Raw genomic sequence first — 19,575 nt, 5'->3', positions numbered from 1 at the left:
AGTTCAGTATTTTATTGACAGTACTTGCATTTTTATTTACAATATTTTATTTACAGTACTGTAGTTTAAAATGTTTGTATAAGATGTGATTATTAGTGGGCATTGCGCACAATAGATACTGTACCTGAAATTGTACTGTATTTAGAAGAGTTGAAGTTTGTGTATTACAGTAATTGTGAACAAAGTTGATGCAACAATTTATCTTTTAATAAGGTTCAGTACTGTATTTGTATAGAATACAGTTGATGTCTTCAAAGCCATTTCCTGTTAGAATAAAAAAGTACTGTAGTACAGTACTGTAAAAATAAATCCAGATACTGTACTGTACAGGTGTACACTAAAAAATTAAAGCACATACATGTAGAGTACAGTACCTCTATTTTTACAGTATTTTACTGTATTTTATTTAAAATGTTTGTATAAGGTGTAATTACCTGTATTTGTGGGAATTGTGCACAATAGATACTGCACCTGTAGATGTCATTGTACTGCATACTGTATTTAGAAGAGTTAAAGTTTGTGTATTACTGAACAGTAATTGATGCAACAAATAATCTTTTAATACTGTACTGTGTTTGTATACAATTTATGTTTTCTCACCCATTTTCTGTGTTAGAAAAAAAAGCTAATCTAGATAAAAATAAATAAAAAAACTGCTGTAATAATTAAGCATAAAAAACTGTACTGTCTTTGTTACTTGCATGCAATAAAAACAAGAAATTGATTCTGATTACGGATGCACTGATATGATGCCGATCCTGAGCATTTGCGCGCAAATGCTCCAATACCAGAACTGACGGTCAGAGGGAGATCTGCAGTGCCGCGAGACAACATGGAAACGGCTTTCCAGCCAATCAGGAAGCCGGGCAGTAGGTCATTACCTGTCACCTGACTTCCTGATTGGTAAGGAATCCAGTCCCACGCTCCCATGCGGCAGTGCAGGTCAGACTGGCTTCATGACCAATACAGTAACATTATTCTGCCATTTTGGATTTTGCGCATGTCAAAAGATGCTCCATTAGTCACTAACTGTATAAGGTGGAAACTTGTCCAAGACGGAAAATTTCTGTTGTCCGATGCCATTCCGTCTTAAAGGGACAGTCAAGTCCAAAAAAAACTTTCATGATTTAAATAGGGAATGTAATTTTAAACAACTTTCCAATTTACTATTATCACCAATTTTGCTTTATTCTCTTGGTATTCTTAGTTGTAAGCTAAACCTAGGAGATTCATATGCCAATTTCTTAGACCTTGGAAACTGCCTCTAATCTGAATGCATTTTCACCACTAGAGGGCATTAGTTCATGTGTTTCATATAGATAACATTGAGCTCATGCACATGAAGTTACCCTGGAGTGAGCACTGATTGGCTAAAATGCAAGTCTGTCAAAACAACTGAAACAAGCGGGCAGTTTGCAGAGGCTTAGATACAAGGTAATCACAGAGGTAAAAAGTGTATTTCTATAACAGTGTCCGTTATGCAAAACTGGGGAATGGGTAATAAAGGGATTATCTTTCTTTTTAAACAACAAAAATACTGGTGTTGACTGTCCCTTTAAGCAGGTTTCACTATATATATATATATATATATATATATATATATATATATATATATAGAAACATAGAAACATAGATATTGACGGCAGATAAGAGCCATAGGCCCAGCAAGTCTGCCCGACATTACCTAACAGTATAAACTTATCTAGTTCGTAGGATAGCCCTATGCTTGTCCCATGCATTTTTAAAGTCCCCCACAGTGTTTGTTGCTACTACCTCTTGAGGAAGTTTATTCCATAAATCAATCACTCTTTCTGTAAAGAAGTGCTTCCTCAAATTACTCCTGAATCTACTACCCTTTAGCTTGAGCTCATGACCCCTTGTTCTTGAATTTTCCATTTTATGTAAAATACCCACAGCCTCAGTTTTACTAAACCCTTTAATGTACTTGAAAGTTGCTATCATATCACCTCTTTCCCTTCTCTCCTCTAAGCTATACATATTTAGGTCATTGAGCCTATCCTGGTAAGTTTTATTTTTTAGACCATGTACCATTTTGGTAGCCCTCCTTTGCACAGATTCAAGTTTGTTAATATCCTTCTGAAGATAAGGCCTCCAGAACTGCACACAATGCTCAAGATGAGGCCTAACTAATGATCTATAAAGTGGCATAAGAACCTTACTACTTCTGCTGCAAATACCTCTACCAATACATCCAAGCATTCTGCTAGCCTTACTCGCTGCATTACTATATTGTTTACTAAGTTTTAAATCATCTGAAATAATAATTCCCAAGTCCTGTTCCTCGTCTGTAACAGTCAGTAAAGTGTCATTGAGTCTGTAATTAACATTTGGATTTTTCTTCCCTAAATGCATTATTTTACACTTTGCTGTGTTAAACTTTAGATCCCAGTCATTTGTCCAATCCTCCAATTGTTGTATATCACTTCAAATTTTGTCTACCCCCCCCCCCCCCTGGAACATCCACTCTGTTGCAAATTTTTGTATCATCTGCAAAGAGACATACTTTCCCCTGTAGCCCTTTGCTGATATCGCAGATAAATATGTTAAACAAAACAGGCCCCAGAACTGACCCCTGAGGAACACCACTAGTAACAGCCCCCTCTGCTGAATGAACTCCATTTACTAAGACACTTTGTTTTCTGTCCTTAAGCCAGCATTCCACCCAGTTCACAATTTTTGAATCTAGACCAAGGAGATATAGTTTGTGAATAAGTTTATTGTGTGGGACGGTGTCAAATGCTTTGCTGAAATCTAGATATGCTACATCAACTGCTCCTCCCTTGTCTAATACTTTTGTTACATAATCAAAGAAGTCAATTAGATTAGTCTGACATGATCTCCCTGAAGTAAAACCATGCTGATTTTGGTCCTCTAAATTGTTTGTCTTTATGTAAGTCATATATATATATAAACTGGAATCACACACACATACCTGCGCATAGACATTCACACTTTCACATACAAAAGTGATGTTAAATCCTAGCATTTTTTTAAAGCGCTAGGCATTACCAGGGCTTTAAATAAAAGGGGACTTTCAGATATGAAGTATAAAAAACTTGCATTTGTGCTGAGCTGAGCACCTCCTGCCACCCATGGCAAAATGCTTATTTTCTCAGTGAGATGAAGTTTACACCTCTTAAAGGACCAGTAAAAACAGTAGATTTGCATAATCAACAAATGCAAGATAACAAGACAATCCAATAGCATTTACTCTGAATTTCAAATGAGTAGTAGATTTTTTTCTAACAAATTTCAAAGTTACGTTTATTTCCACTCCCCCTGTACCATGTGACAGCCATCAGCCAATCACAAATGCATACACGTACCATGTGACAGCCATCAGCCATTCACAAATGCATACACACTTATTCTTGCACATGCTCAGTAGGAGCTGGTGACTCAAAAAGTGTAAATATAACAGACTGTGCACATTTTTTTTAATGGAAGTAAATTGGAAAGTTGTTTAAAATTACATGCTGTATCTGAATCATGAAAATTTAATTTAACCTGACTGTCCCTTTAACCAATAGTGTGTGCTAGCCATTCAGCATAATGCTAGCTTGTAAGGCTATTGCCAAAGAGGTGTAAACGTCAGCTCATTTAAAAAATTGCGTTTTGTCATGGGCAGCTATAGGTGTTCAGCTCGGCATAAACTTGCTGTAAATAAAGGTACTTTCAACATAAGGTTTTTTATACGTCATGACTAAAGTCCCCTTTATAGCACTGATAAATCCTAGTGTTTCAGAACCTCTAGGATTTACCATCATTTAATCTTACACACACGCACACTGATACTTGACAAAGCCTAACGGTGAAACATACATCAGAGCATCCAGTAGTGAAGCAACATCCCCCTATTGTAGTCCTAACTAGTATGAGGATTTCTGCTACACACAAGCTTTGCAAATAGTATTATACTTTTTCTCTCTTTCCCTTGAGGTTCATCTACATTTCTAGGAAGAAAATGTCTCTGTATTTTCTGCCAGCAACATTCAAACAAGAGTATTGTTTATATTTACACTTTGACTATTAGGTGTGCAGTGTTACAGTCTATCGATTGATTACATTTTTTTATTTTTTTTTATGAAAAACATCTATATTTACTTTGCGGTTTAAATTGCACCATACCTTTAATGAGCTCAGGTTTGTAGGCTCGCCGCATTTGTTGCAGGAAGTCATTGTAGAAAGGTTCAGCTTGCTCTGAAGGCATAGCCATGTGGTAGTCTGGCTTATTGCCCTTTAGTATGCATTGTAAAGTGAATTGGCTGACACACAGCACTTCATACTGCTTATCCATAACACTTTTACACCATTGCTTCCCATTCTCATCTGAAAATACCCGAAGATTTAGAATTTTTCTGACCCTGCAAAATATGAATAAAAAAACAAATGTTTGCTGTATTCATCAGTAAGTTTGCCACAAGAAAATATGGTGCTAAGGTAAGTGCGAGTACATGGGTAAATATTACTAAATTGGTGTTAGCCAAAACTTTTATATATATATATATATATATATATATATATATATATATATATGCGTTATGGCAACATGAAAACCATTTTAAACAAGTTAAACAAATTGTAGTGTTTTGTTGTTTTATTTTGTTTTTTAAAATATAAAAAACACAGCTAATGCATATTTTGTTTGTTATAACAAATGCAGAGATACAGTTACTTTATAAAACTAATGCAGGGACATGACATTTATTATATATTTTTTTAAATGTCTATATGTCTGTTAATTATGAGTGCTAAAGAATTAAAGTGAATGTAAACTTTCATGAATCAGTGCCGGTTTTTAAAAATACTATTAACAACAGGGGCACTTTCATTCATGAAACTTTACATTGCAGCAGTTTTTTTAAATACTTACCTTTTCCTGCACCCAAGCCAGACCAGCGATCCCCAGGCCGCTTCTCATGCTGTACTTAGCACAGCAATGACAAAACTGGCTTCCTCCAATCACAGCGTGGCCTCACGAGATGGATGCTCTGGGGTGCACGCCATGATTGGAGGAAGCCGGATTCGTCATTGCTGAGTTAAGTACAGCGGGGCTGCGGGCGGGGAATTTCTGGTCCAGCTTGGCTGCAGAAAAAGGTAAGTATTTAAAAAAAACGCTGCAATGTAAACTTTCATGAAAGTGCCCCTGTTTTTATTAGTATTTTTTAAAAACCGGGCACTGATTCATGAAAGTTTACATTCATTTTAAGGCAAGCAATAGATGATGGAAAGATAATTAAAAAAGAAAAAAAATTAAACATATATTAGAGTATCATTGAATGAATGTAAAAATATAAGGTAAATGTATTTGCTTCACTAGTATTTCACCTCTCTCAGATCATGAATAAAGAGCATATTTCCACCAAAAATAACCAACTGTGTTCTCTTGTCCTTAATAAGACATTAAACCCTTTGAGATCGAAATATAAAATGTTTAATTGTTCTTAGTGAAAAAAACATTTGCAACATATTTTATGTATTTTTCTTGATTTTCTTGTAAATTAAATTGAGAGTTTTATAAGAACAGGAAGTGTAGAATTCACAATACTAAACCTGCTGCATGCCTCCCTATGTGGCCTCAGCAAAAGGTAATAAGATTAAAAAAAACTGTAAAAAGAGAGAGGCCCCAAACTATGGCCACATCTGGTCCTCCAACTTTCTTGCGTGGCCTTCAGCATCACAGAGCAGAAAACTGACATCCGAAATGTATTTGAAAAGCAGTTCCACGCTTCTCATTAGATGATTAACGTGAATTTGTACCAAATTTTATACATTTCAGTAATATATACAGTTTAATTTAATTAATTAATTAATTAATTAATAGTAATCAATATTCTATGTAATTTTTAACTAAAACAAGTGACTATAATTTTATTTTAGGGAGTTACATTTACCATTAGTGTGAATATAATGCAATGTGCCCCCACCAGTCAATCTCACTTTTAGTGACTGGCTTTCCACGCATAAAACGTTGATGAGCACTCCTGCTATAAACCAATGCAAGCTCTTCTAACAAAATGACAGTGGCAATCTTTGTCTACTCCAACAGCAGGGATATGGAGTTGTGCTGCTGTCTTGGGGTTCTAGGCCTGTGAGGTTTGAAATTTTGCTGTTGTGTGGAAAAGCCACACAACTTTATTCTGTTTAGTAAGCGCCATTGTGCAAGGATTTATTTTGTTTTTGTTAAAACGGTATTCTTGCAAATTGTCTGTGAATAAATAGGCCAAGGCTTTTACACCAAATCCATTGTGTTTGAAGTGTTTCTCTGCTGTGAAGACTGTGTGCCTAAGCTGTTCCCAGGACAAATTACCCAAGGAGAGGGGTATCGTTGTCACATTTGGTGGAGTATCGGGCGCACACTGATAAGTCTGAAAAGCAGAAAAGAGACAATTTTGTAAAAAATGGAAGATGTTGTTAAAGCTCTGATCCAATCTTCAGCAGTGCAGCAAGAGATTAATGATATAGATATATATATATATATATATATATATATATATATATATATATATATATATATATATATATATATATATATATATATATATAGTGAAATTGCAGCTTTACAAGAACTGATACTAAGACAAAAAGAAAATACAGATGCCCTGATTAAGCAGCTGCCAGCTACACATGTGGAGGCGCATAGTTTGCTGAGAAAGGTGCAGCAAAGTGCCACTCATGCTATACATCAATAAACCCAGAGCCTGTCTGAGATGCTTTCCACGAGTGCAGCAGGAGCACCACGTGGTCCCAGAGTGTTTGGTGTGAATAATTACCTGCAGAAGATGTAGAGGCAAACCTGATGGCATTGGAGCAAACCGCTAAGAGGGAAAACTGGGGTGTAGCTAAATGGTCAAGTTTTCTTGTACCATTCCTGAATGGGGGATCTTTGACCAATAACACTGTCTTCACTTTTGTTTGGTCTCCAGATGCGGTCATCTTGGGAGCCCTGAGTGCTGCAAAAGTTGTTTTCCAGATGATAGACCTAAACATGTACGAAAGAGAGTACCTTTGTATGGGTGCACTAAAAGTTTGGCCCTTTATTTCAGTTCAGAATGTGACAATGGAAGAGTGTGTGAACTAAGCCAATCATTTTGCAGAAAGATTGACGAAGGAGCTGAATGTCCCAGTAAATCTGTATGGAGAAGCAGCACAAAGTGAGAACCGCAGGCCTCTGCCTTGCTGTACGTGCTGCAGAGTATCAAGCACTACCCACCAAGCTGTTTTCTATGGTGGATTCTGGCTCAAGAGCATTAGAAAGCTACATGGCTGTTCTAAAGATTCCAAGAGACAATGCAGAACAGCAAGTAAAACACAATTTAGCTTTATAGGAGGGTCTCAAAGAAGCAGTTGGAGTGCCACTAAGTCTGTCTGAAAAGGTGAACAAGTTGTGGAGTCCTATGCTGGAGTTGTCTAAACATGGCAACATTCAGGGTGCACACCAAACAACTGACCAACTGGTGGTACTTGCAGACAGATTTGTTGCAGTAGGGGACCTGTTGCATTACTCCTACCAAGAGAGGCCCCGGACCCTAAAGCCCCAGAGCCCTACTAAATCTGGTATAACAGTTCCAGGGAGGAGGGGGACTGGTTATGAGCAGAGGGGTCCTAGAGATATTTCTTGGAGAGACAAACAGTTTGTAAGGCTGGATGAGCCTAAAAGAGATTCAAAAGTGACTAAGTCTGCTATAAAATTATTTAAACTCAAAGAGACTGGGCATATAACTAAGAACTGTCCTAATGTTTTTGAAGCAATGAAATGTAATTTGAGTAATAACAGAGATTTGTATTTATTAAATTCTCGTGCTGTTTGCGCTGTGATTGTTTAAATGACCACCCTTGGTGTACTGTGTCTATAGAAGGGAAAGTGATTCAGGCTCTACAAGATTTAGGAAATATAGTTACTCTCCTAGACCAAGCATTATTTCCTAATATACTAACAGATGTTGCACATAAACTAGAGCTTGCCTGTATTCAGAGGGATACACATTACCCAATAACAGAGATCATTTTTTTTAAAATCATTCTGGTACTGTAAAATGGCAAGTTGCGAGGGTACATAAATTTGCTCAAAATGTCATAATTGGAAGAGATGTTCCTCATATTTTTAGCCTATGGGCCATTGCTATAAAATCTACTACTGAACAGCTAATTCATAAATTTCCATTTTCTAATATGTTGAGAACCAGATGATAATGATGTGATTATAAGTAAGAAGTTAACGCCTATAAAAAGCACTACTGATAACCCAGAACAAAACTGAGGAAGGGCTAACAAGTAGTGCAGAACAAATAATAAAACTGATTGATTTGGTCAACCCAGATAACTTTAAAAGTGCACAGTGGTCTGAATCAATTTTGGCAGTGGCCAGGGATAAGATCTTGCTACGGAATGGTTCACAGGTTAATCCAGACAAGCCCCGTATTTATCCTAATTTTGAGGTGTATAATGAATTACTGTATCGTGTTGAAAAGAAAGGGGCAGAGATTGCAATGAAACGTGTTAAAAATTGCTCATAGCAATATTTTTTGGGGCCACCTAGGAGTGAAAAAAACAAGAGAAGTGCTGACAATCTTTCCAGAATACACTCACTTGTTGCTAAGGTCGCTCATCCCAGTAGGTCTGAGCTGAGGTGGGGGGATATGCGACAGAGCTAATGGGATTGTGTATAATTGAATCTATGGGGCCTATTTATCAACCCGTCAACTTACGTGCATTCGCCGGCACCAATACGCTCGCCTAAGATCGCCTAACATCGCTGCCGCGGACCTGAATACGTTCTCCAAAGTTACAAAAATAGCTGTCAAAAAGCCGCACACCAAGTACGGGGCGATGAGCAGCGGACTGTTGTTAACTAACAGTCATCGATCCCTCTGCTCTTCGGCTTTTTCCCAGCTTTATTGGTATACTGTCACTAAACACCCACACTATACTAAACTGTTTTACCCCTATACCGCCGCTCCTGGACCCCGCCGCAACTAAATAAAGTTATTAACCCCTAAACCGCCGCTCCTGGAGCCCACCACCACCTACATTATACTTATTAACACCTAATCTGCCGCCCCCTGCACCGCTGCCACCTACATAACACTTAACCCCTAATCTGCCGTCCCCAACGTCGCCGCCACTATATTAAATTTATTAACCCCTAAACCTAAGTCTAACCCTAACACCCCCTAACTTAAATCTAATTTAAATAAATCTAAATAAAATTACTATCATTAACTAAATTATTCCTATTTAAAACTAAATACTTACCTATAAAATAAACCCTAAGATAGCTACAATATAACTAATAGTTACATTGTATCTAGCTTAGGGTTTATTTTTATTTTACAGGCAAGTTTGTATTTATTTTAACTAGGTAGAATAGTTACTAAGTTATTAACTATTTAATAACTACCTAGCTAAAATAAATACAAATAAATACAAAATGACCTGTAAAATAAAACCTAACCTAAGTTACAATAACACCTAACACTACACTACAATTAAATACAATTAACTACATTATATACAATTATCTAAAGTACAAAAAAAACAAACACTAAATTACAGAAAATACACAAATAACAGAAATTACACCTAATCTAATAGCCCTATCAAAATAAAAAAGCCCCCCCAAAATAAAAAAAAACCCTAGCCTAAACTAAACTACCAATAGCCCTTAAAAAATCAGCTCTTTTATCTGTAAAAAAAATAATACAAACAACCCCCCAACAGTAAAACCCACCACCCACACAGCCAACCCCCCAAAAAAAATACTAACTAAAAAAACCTAAGCTCCCCATTGCCCTGAAAAGGGCATTTGGATGGGCATTGCCTTTAAAAGGGCAGTTAGCTCTTTTGCAGGCCCAAAGCCCTAACCTAAAAATAAAACCCACCCAATACACCCTTAAAAAAACCTAACACTAACTCCCTGAAGATCGACTTACCGGGAGACGTCTTCATCCAAGCCGGGCAGAAGTAGTCCTCCAGACGGCAGAAATCTTCATCCAGACGGCATCTTCTATCTTCATCCATCCGGCGCAGAGCGGGTCCATCTTCAAGACATCCAACGCGGAGCATCCTCTTTGGCCGACGACTAAAGACGAATGAAGGTTCCTTTAAGTGACGTCATCCAAGATGGCGTACCTTAGATTCCGATTGGCTGATCGACTTCTATCAGCCAATCGGAATTAAGGTAGAAAAATCCTATTGGCTGATGCAATCAGCCAATAGGATTGAACTTCAATCCTATTGGCTGATTGGAACAGCCAATAGAATGCGAGCCAATAGAATTCGATCAGCCAATCGGAATCTAAGGGACGCCATCTTGGATGACGTCACTTAAAGGAACCTTCATTCGTCGGGTAGTCGTCGGCCGAAGAGGATGCTCCGCGTTGGATGTCTTGAAGATAGACCCACTCCGCGCCGGATGGATGAAGATAGATGTCATCTGGATGAAGACTTCTGCCCGGCTTGGATGAAGACTTCTCCCGGTAAGTCGATCTTCAGGGAGTTAGTGTTAGGTTTTTTTAAGGGTGTATTGGGTGGGTTTTATTTTTAGGTTAGGGCTTTGGGCCTGCAAAAGAGCTAACTGCCCTTTTAAGGGCAATGCCCATCCAAATGCCCTTTTCAGGGCAATGGGGAGCTTAGGTTTTTTTAGTTAGTATTTTTTGGGGGGGGTTGGTTGTGTGGTGGTGGGTTTTACTGTTGGGGGGTTGTTTGTATTTTTTTTTACAGGTAAAAGAGCTGATTACGTTGGGGCAATGCCCCGCAAAAGGCCCTTTTAAGGGCTATTGGTAGATTAGTTTAGGCTAGGGTTTTTTTTTATTTTGGGGGGGCTTTTTTTATTTTGAAAGGGATATTAGATTAGGTGTAATTAGTTTAAATTTCTGTAATTTGTTTATTATTTTCTGTAATTTAGTGTTTGTTTGTTTTTGTACTTTAGATAATTGTATATAATTTAGTTAATTGTATGTAATTTATTTAATTGTATTTAATTGTAGGGTTAGGTTAGGTGTTATTGTAACTTAGGTTAGGTTTTATTTTACAGGTACTTTTGTATTTATTTTAGCTAGGTAGTTATTAAATAGTTAATAACTATTTAATAACTATTCTACCTAGTTAAAATAAATAAAAACTTGCCTGTAAAATAAAAATAAACCCTAAGCTAGATACAATGTAACTATTAGTTATATTGTAGCTATTTTAGGGTTTATTTTATAGGTAAATATTTAGTTTTAAATAGGAATAATTTAGTTAATGATAATAATTTTATTTATATTTATTTAAATTAGATTTAAGTTAGGGGGTGTTAGGGTTAGACTTAGGTTTAGGGGTTAATAAATTTAATATAGTGGCGGCGACGTTGGGGACGGCAGATTAGGGGTTAATAACATAATGTAGGTGGCGGCGGTGTCGGGCGGCAGATTAGGGGTTAATAAGTATAATGTAGGTTGCAGCAGTTTGGGGGGGGCAGATTAGGGGTGTTTAGACTCGGACTACATGTTAGGTGTAAACATTACCATAGAAATCAATGGGATATCGGGCAGCAGCGAACATAAGCTTTCGCTGCTTTCAGACTCCCATTGATTCCTATGGCATCCGCCGCCTCCAGGGCGGCGGATTGAAAACCAGGTACGCTGGGCCGGAATAGTGCCGAGCGTACCTGGTAGAAATTTGTTCACTTACAAAAGTAGTCAGATAGTGCCGAATTTGCATTCGGAACATCTGCAATGACGTAAGCATCGATCTGTGTCGGACTTTGACCGGCGGATCGTATGTTACGTCACAAAATTCTACTTTTGCCGGTCAATAGGGTTTGATAAATAAGGGGAATCAGGCTAGCCACAAATACGCTTCGGAATTCCAGCGTATTTGCGGTTGACGGCTTGATAAATAGGGGCCTATGTTTCCCCACAAATTATACAATGTTTTTGATGGAATTGAAAATGTACTATTAATTGTGTATCAAACTCAGTTAACTTAAAATCTTTTTTCAAAAACTGGGAAGGAATTTATGCTGGGATTAATTTATTTAGGCAAGGTAGAGTGCCTATCTCGGGTTGGTATAATCTCATACTAAAAATGGAAGGTGAAAAAAATCTTAAGGAAATTGTGCAAAGGTGGAAATATGAGTTTCCGACACTGAATACTGATGTAGTGAGCAAACGTATTACTAGAGCATGGCGGGCAACATCTCAATTATCTTGGCGAGAGTCACACATTAAATTGAATAATAGGACATATAGAACGCCTTATGATCTATGAAAATGGAGAAAAAATGCAGGTCATAAGTGCTCCAGATATAGTTCTCCGCTGGCTGATTTAATGCATTTTCTCTGGGACTGCCCGAAAGTAAGAAACTTTTGGGGAAAGGTTATATATTGGTTATCCAAGATTTTGAAGCGGGTAATTGTCCTGCGTAAGGAGGAGTCAGTTTTTCTCAGAGACTTATCTAGTGAAAGGGAAGACTCTGATTTTATTAATTTTGCAATACTTAATGCTTGAAATATCATTTTTTCCTCGTGGAAAGATAAAAATAGTCCTAAGCCTGCATAATTTTTTAAGAATGTTCAGATTAAAGCAATTTTAAAGCAATAAGAAATAAATAGCGTACTAGAAAAAGAAATCCGGGGGCGGAGCTAAAAGCTGAGCAGAGCAGCAGCACAACTGTGGAGCTCTGTTAACTACAAGAGATAAAGTGAAGATTAAATCAGGAAAACTTGGTTTTAAAATAGTACATGTAGTGAATGTAGTCCAGCACTAAATTAGCACGGGTAGAGCATTTAGTTAAATTATTTGATTTGAATATTTTTATTTTTTAAATAAAATGAATATTTTATATATATGTTGGAATCTGGTATTTATATATTTAATGCAGATTATCCTAAGTTATTTATCAACATTCAGTTTAGAAGAGTTAATGAAAAATATATAATTTAAATAAACTTTTATGTATGAACTGATATATATAAGCTTCTTGTCTATATATGGGCTTCTTATCTATATGTTAAAACTAATAAAATATTTGTATAATTAAAAAGAAATTGAATAACTTGCTAAAAACAACACAAGATAAAAAGGGACGTCTCCCTTATAACATAGATTGCATCAGAAAAGACAATTGGATAACTTTAGTTAATGTTTCCGCTATTAATAATCAGGTACCTGTTATATGATGTAACAAATAATAGTGTCCAAAATATTGAATTCAAAAAACTTAAAGTTCCAAATGAGATAACCTACCCGCTGTTATGGCGGGTGTTTGTTACCGGTCCGTTAGTGAGAGACTGGTATTTTAAAATATGTCATGTGACTTTTCCTACGTCACACTTGTGATCGTAGCTGTTTCAATTTAGTTGCAATATAACCAGTGATCCTTGATATTCTGTCAAGTGCTTATTATGTTGCAATTTTTGTAACTTTAATCTGTATATGTATCAGAAGGTGTATTCCCCTATTCCATGTATAATTAGGGAGTCTTGGGGGAAATTGCAACTTACGCTGGTCTTTTGGCACTCCTGATGTCTCTATTGGTGTGGTCTTTGCGGTCACGTTCAGTGACTTGGATGTTAGACTGTGCGGTCACGTTCAGTGACTTGGATGTTAGACTGTGCGGTCACGTTTAGTGACTATAATGCAATCCTCGCAGTGTGGACTTAGCGGTCACTTATAGTGACTGTGATAAGATCTTTGCGGTCACGGAGGTGACTAACAGTGGGGTCTTTGCGGTCACAACAGGTGACTAGGAGTAGAATCTTTACCGGACATCAGTGATGTTATACAGCAGGGTCTTTGCGGTCACAAATTGTGACTTACATATATTAACTTGCGGTTATATCTTTGCGGTCACAGATTGTGACTTAAGAGTGGTCTTTGCGGTCACGAACAGTGGTGACTTAAAGGAAATCTTTGCGGTCACTAGTAGTGACTAACAGTATGATCTGTATAGTAGGAGATCAAAAAATAAAACTTGGCAGTTGTTCTGTGCAACTTGATAGAGCTGAAAAAACAACTGCAGGTTGTAGCAACGTCCAGCTGCAATGTTGTAGAAAGTAATCAGCAAAGGAGATCCTGTGGTAGTTGTCTTTCCTTTCTTGGCAATTATAATAGCAATCAATAGCTTAGACAAATAAAAATATAAAGTGCAGAGTGACAACAGTGTCAAGGTCAACGCGTTTCGCCCTTAGGCTTTATCAAGACATGTTTGTCTGTGTCACCTGAGGTCATATATAGGGCTTGAATGTTTTGGATTGGCTGTTCTATGTATTTTAATTAAAGGTGGAAGGTATAGATATGTGGCAATTCAATATAAAGGTGGAATTTTATAGTTGTGTGTGTCCAAAAGAAGCATATTAACCTTCATTTATTTTTGTTCTTTGTGTTGTTATAAATGAAGGGGATTAATAGATCCTAGAAAGGTTCTTATAAAAATGCAATAAACAAACATTATTTAAAATTATAGGAGTTCTAGATATATATATATATATATATATATATATATATATATATATATATATATATATAATATATAATGTATGTATTTGTATTGATTTCGATATGCTTATAGTTACATGAATTTTGAGCATATGTCCATTTTTAAAATGTATAAAACAAATAAAAATTATAAATGAAAAAAATATAAATAAAAAATTTAAATGAAAAAGTTATAACTTAATGAGTAATTTTTTGGCGTGCTTTCAGTGTTTACTTTTGTGATTGAACTCACGACCTTTTGGTAATTGAACAGAGGGTATTATCCACTAAACCACATCTACCTCAACATTGTATATAGTCCAAGAGTGAGCACAGCACAGAGGTCCGGGTGCACAGGAGACCAGGGGCACTGCCACAGCCCCCCAATAATCTGTCAATGGTATACACAAAGAGGAACTCCAGCACTCCAGTATTAGAAAAAGGCAATTTTATTAAGCAACGTTTCGGGGTCACAGCCCCTTCCTCAACATTGTATATAGTAGAATATATGTATTAGTGAAAGTATATATATATATATATATATATATATATACACATTTTTATTTACGATATGATTTTGTCTGTATAAGTGAAATTGTAAGTTTAGACCATTGGGAAAGAAGTAATGATATTCATAAGAGACTAAAATCTATATAAATTGTGTTTGGTGGTAATGAGGGGTGTTTAGTAATATTTACCTGAACCAACGATGAAATATTATGGGAATCGAACTCGTGGCCTTTAGGGTTAGAGAGGGAGATCTTATCCATTGGGCTATGTGTATCTCACTTTCTGTGTTAGCATAGAGTGATGGTATTTATTTATATTAGTATAATGTAAAATTGTTATAAGAAAGGGGAGATATCTAGCACTGAATTTAAGCCAGTTGGAAAAAATGTGTCCATATTGTAGATCATTTTTGCTTCTAACTTCAATAGTTGATTTTCTAAATTTCCCCCTCTCCAATTTAATTTTATCTTGGCTAGACCCCAAAATGTAAAATGTTTGAGATTGTTATTGTGAATGTCCCTGAAATGAGAATAGAGGTGTGTGTCAAGAGTACCTCTATCAATGCATGATAGATGTTCCCTAATTCTATCACGGAGGGTTCTGGTCGTTTCACCTATATAGTACTTTTTACACGAACATTCAATTATGTATATAATTCCTTTGTCTTGACATCTGATTGTTTCCTCAATTCTATATTTAAAGTTATTCACTTCTATTTCTTTTAGTTTGCTACTGTATTTATAGGATCGGCATCCAAAGCATGGAAAAAAGCCTTTTATTTTATTTCCTTCTAAATTTACATCTTGATTTCTTGTTTTTAGTGGTTTCAGTTCGCTTGGCGCTAATTTATTTTTTTAATTTTTTGCTCTTCTATATATGATTTTTGGAAATTGTGTTACTTTATCCCCTATTATGGGATCCGTCTGTACTATGTGCCAGTGTTTTTTTAAGTATTTTGTTTATTAATTTGTTATTGCAGTTATAATCCGTAATTAATGACACGTTTATCTCATTATTTGTATCACCATGGTCCCTACTTTGTTTATTTCTATAAGATAATAGATCTTTGCGGTCTATTTTATCTACCTCTTCCCTTGCTTGGTGTATTATTTTGTCCTCATATCCTCTTTCTTTGAATTTATTTTCTAGGATTGTTATTTGTCTTTCATAGTCTAAGTTTTTTGACCAATTCCTTTTAATACGCAGATATTGACCTTTGGGTATGTTGTTTTTCCACCTTTCTAGGTGGCAGCTTTTGTAGTGTATGAAATTATTAGCATCTACTTCTTTGAAGTGGGTTGACTTATTTAATTGGTTATCAATAATTTCTATATCAAGATCTAGAAAGACAATTTTTTGTTTACTGAAAAAATATGTAAAGTTAATATTCATATCATTGTTATTCATGTCATTGATTAACATTTCTAATTCTGACAGTTCCCCTTTCCATATAAAAATGACATCGTCTATGTACCTCTTGTAGAGTACAAGATTTGCACCCAGCTCATGCCTGGGAAAGAAGGATTCTTCCCAATATCCCATGAAGAGATTGGCATACCTGGGTATGATGTGATGGTAATTCTTTAACATATGTTTGAAGATATCCGTCTATATATTTTGATAAGTTAGAGGTTAGGGAGTCGATACCTGATATTATCGGTCAACCTGGGGGATTAGTGGGATTTTTATGTACCTTAGGTAGGTAATAGAATACTGGAATTTTAGTTATTTTTGGCAGCAGGAAGCCATATTCTTTATCATTTAATATATTTTTATCTTTAGCTTCATCAATTAATTTCATGAATTTGAGTGAATACTTCTTTGTAGGATCAAGTTTTAGTATTTCATGTGTGTTGGTATCACCCAATAATCTATATGCTTCTTCTGTGTATTGGGATCTGTTCATTATTACAACTCCTCCCCCCTTGTCTGCAGGTTTTATGATTATGTTGGGGTCTGACTGTAAATTTTTTAAAGTTTTTCTTTCTGTAAATGTTAAATTATTAGATCTATTTTTTGTATTTGTTTTTTTAATGTCTCTTTGTACCAATCTCTCAAACATTTCTAAGTTTCTCCCTTTTTCATTCACCGGATAAAAAGTTGACTTAGGTTTTAAGTTAGAGTGTTTAAATATGGTTGATGTTGGGGTTGAGTTGATAGATTGTGTCTGCCAATTTCTTTCTATTGGATTTTTGAGGAAATACCTCTTAAGTGTAAGTTTTCTAACAAATTGACTCACATTGATGTGAGTATTAAATTTGTTCATTGTTGTTGAAGGGGCAAAACTTAAACCCAAGTTGAGGACTCTTTTTTCTTCCTCTGTTATAACTTTATTACTTATATTAAAGATTCCATTAGTAGATGTTATTTGACTCTCTTTGTGTCCCTTTCTCTTTCTCCCTCCTCTAGTCCCTCTCTGTTTCTTTTTCTTTCCCTTTGTGGTGGGCCTATATTGTACTCTGTATCTTTTGAAGTTCCTGGTGTTGGATGGCGTAACTCTAAAAAATCACTCTCATTGTTCTGGTTCTCATTTTTGTATGTATCTGTATTTAGTGGTTCAAATCGATTTGATGTTCTAATTCTCCATTCATTATTTTGTTGATTATATGAGTTATAGTGTCTAAGTCTTTCCCACTCATCATCTCTTCTTTCATAATATTGTCTTTGTCTGTCTGAATGTGATCTTTCATTATATCTTCTATCCCATTGTTCCTAAGAATTGTATCTGTTATAGTTTCTATGTTCAGATCTATCTTGGGTTTGTTTGTAGTATTGGTCATTTTGTGATATATTTCTATTTTGTCCAAATTGTCTATCTCTGGTGTGGTTGTATTGTGATCTGATTTGATTAGGTCTATTGTATGTTCTCGAATTATAGTGTATATTAGATGAATATTGGTCATCATATCTATTTCTGGACCGATAATTAGGTCTGTAATTTGTCATTTCTCTAAGTTTTGTATTTTATTTTGGTTTTATGTTCTCTCTTGTGTTTTGCATTTCAGTGTTAGGGTTCTCATCTATGTGTATTGGCTCTGTGTCTGAATAATCATCCTTATCCCTATTTAGTTTTCTCCATTTTACCTCTTGTAATTCATTGTTTAGACTAATTAGTTTAGCCATGATTTCCCTTTGTCTATTTTTATATTCTTGGTGTTCTTTTTTATCAATCAATTTATTTTTTAACAGTGTAATATTTTTCTCAATTGATTCTAGTGATTCCTCACGTGATTTTTTTAAAATATTTAAAAAGGTGAGTGATGCTGTTTCAAGTGCCCCCTCCCATTCTTTTCTTAAACTATCCTTTAGTTCAAAAGTGCAATTCTTTTTTAATCTTAAACCTCTCGGTATTATTTTCATATTTATATATTTTTAAAAAATCACGTGAGGAATCACTAGAATCAATTGAGAAAAATATTACACTGTTAAAAAATAAATTGATTGATAAAAAAAGAACACCAAGAATATAAAAAGAGACAAAGGGAAATCATGGCTAAACTAATTAGTCTAAACAATGAAATACAAGAGGTAAAATGGAGAAAACTAAATAGGGATAAGGATGATTATTCAGACACAGAGCCAATACACATAGATGAGAACCCTAACACTGAAATGCAAAACACAAGAGAGAACATAAAACCAAAATAAAATACAAAACTTAGAGAAATGACAAATTACAGACCTAATTATCGGTCCAGAAATAGATACGATGACCAATATTCATCTAATATACACTATAATTCGAGAACATACAATAGACCTAATCAAATCAGATCACAATACAACCACACCAGAGATAGACAATTTGGACAAAATAGAAATATATCACAAAATGACCAATACTACAAACAAACCCAAGATAGATCTGAACATAGAAACTATAACAGATACAATTCTTGGGAACAATGGGATAGAAGATATAATGAAAGATCACATTCAGACAAAGACAATATTATGAAAGAAGAGATGATGAGTGGGAAAGACCTAGACACTATAACTCATATAATCAACAAAATAATGAATGGAGAATTAGAACATCAAATCGATTTGAACCACTAAATACAGATACATACAAAAATGAGAACCAGAACAATGAGAGTGATTTTTTAGAGTTACGCCATCCAACACCAGGAACTTCAAAAGATACAGAGTACAATATAGGCCCACCACAAAGGGAAAGAAAAAGAAACAGAGAGGGACTAGAGGAGGGAGAAAGAGAAAGGGACACAAAGAGAGTCAAATAACATCTACTAATGGAATCTTTAATATAAGTAATAAAGTTATAACAGAGGAAGAAAAAAAGAGTCCTCAACTTGGGTTTAAGTTTTGCCCCTTCAGCAACAATGAACAAATTTAATACTCACATCAATGTGAGTCAATTTGTTAGAAAACTTACACTTAAGAGGTATTTCCTCAAAAATCCAATAGAAAGAAATTGGCAGACACAATCTATCAACTCAACCCCAACATCAACCATATTTAAACACTCTAACTTAAAACCTAAGTCAACTTTTTATCCGGTGAATGAAAAAGGGAGAAACTTAGAAATGTTTGAGAGATTGGTACAAAGAGACATTAAAAAAG

The 19,575-nt window shown here is 35.4% G+C and overlaps 1 protein-coding gene across 2 annotated transcripts in view; it reads right to left on the bottom strand.

Moving 5' to 3' along the window:
* The window catches only part of DTD1 (D-aminoacyl-tRNA deacylase 1), a 551,014-nt gene that overhangs the window by 458,394 nt on the left and 73,045 nt on the right, over nt 1–19,575 (bottom strand). For both annotated transcript variants that reach the window (XM_053712002.1, XM_053712001.1), the window contains exon 3: nt 4,150–4,385. In XM_053712002.1, coding sequence (XP_053567977.1) covers nt 4,150–4,385 — 236 coding nt within the window. The remainder of the gene's footprint in view (nt 1–4,149; nt 4,386–19,575) is intronic.

Source organism: Bombina bombina, chromosome 4, assembly GCF_027579735.1.
Source record: "Bombina bombina isolate aBomBom1 chromosome 4, aBomBom1.pri, whole genome shotgun sequence".
Taxonomy (NCBI): domain Eukaryota; kingdom Metazoa; phylum Chordata; class Amphibia; order Anura; family Bombinatoridae; genus Bombina; species Bombina bombina.
This window is presented reverse-complemented; position numbering and strand designations above follow the sequence as displayed.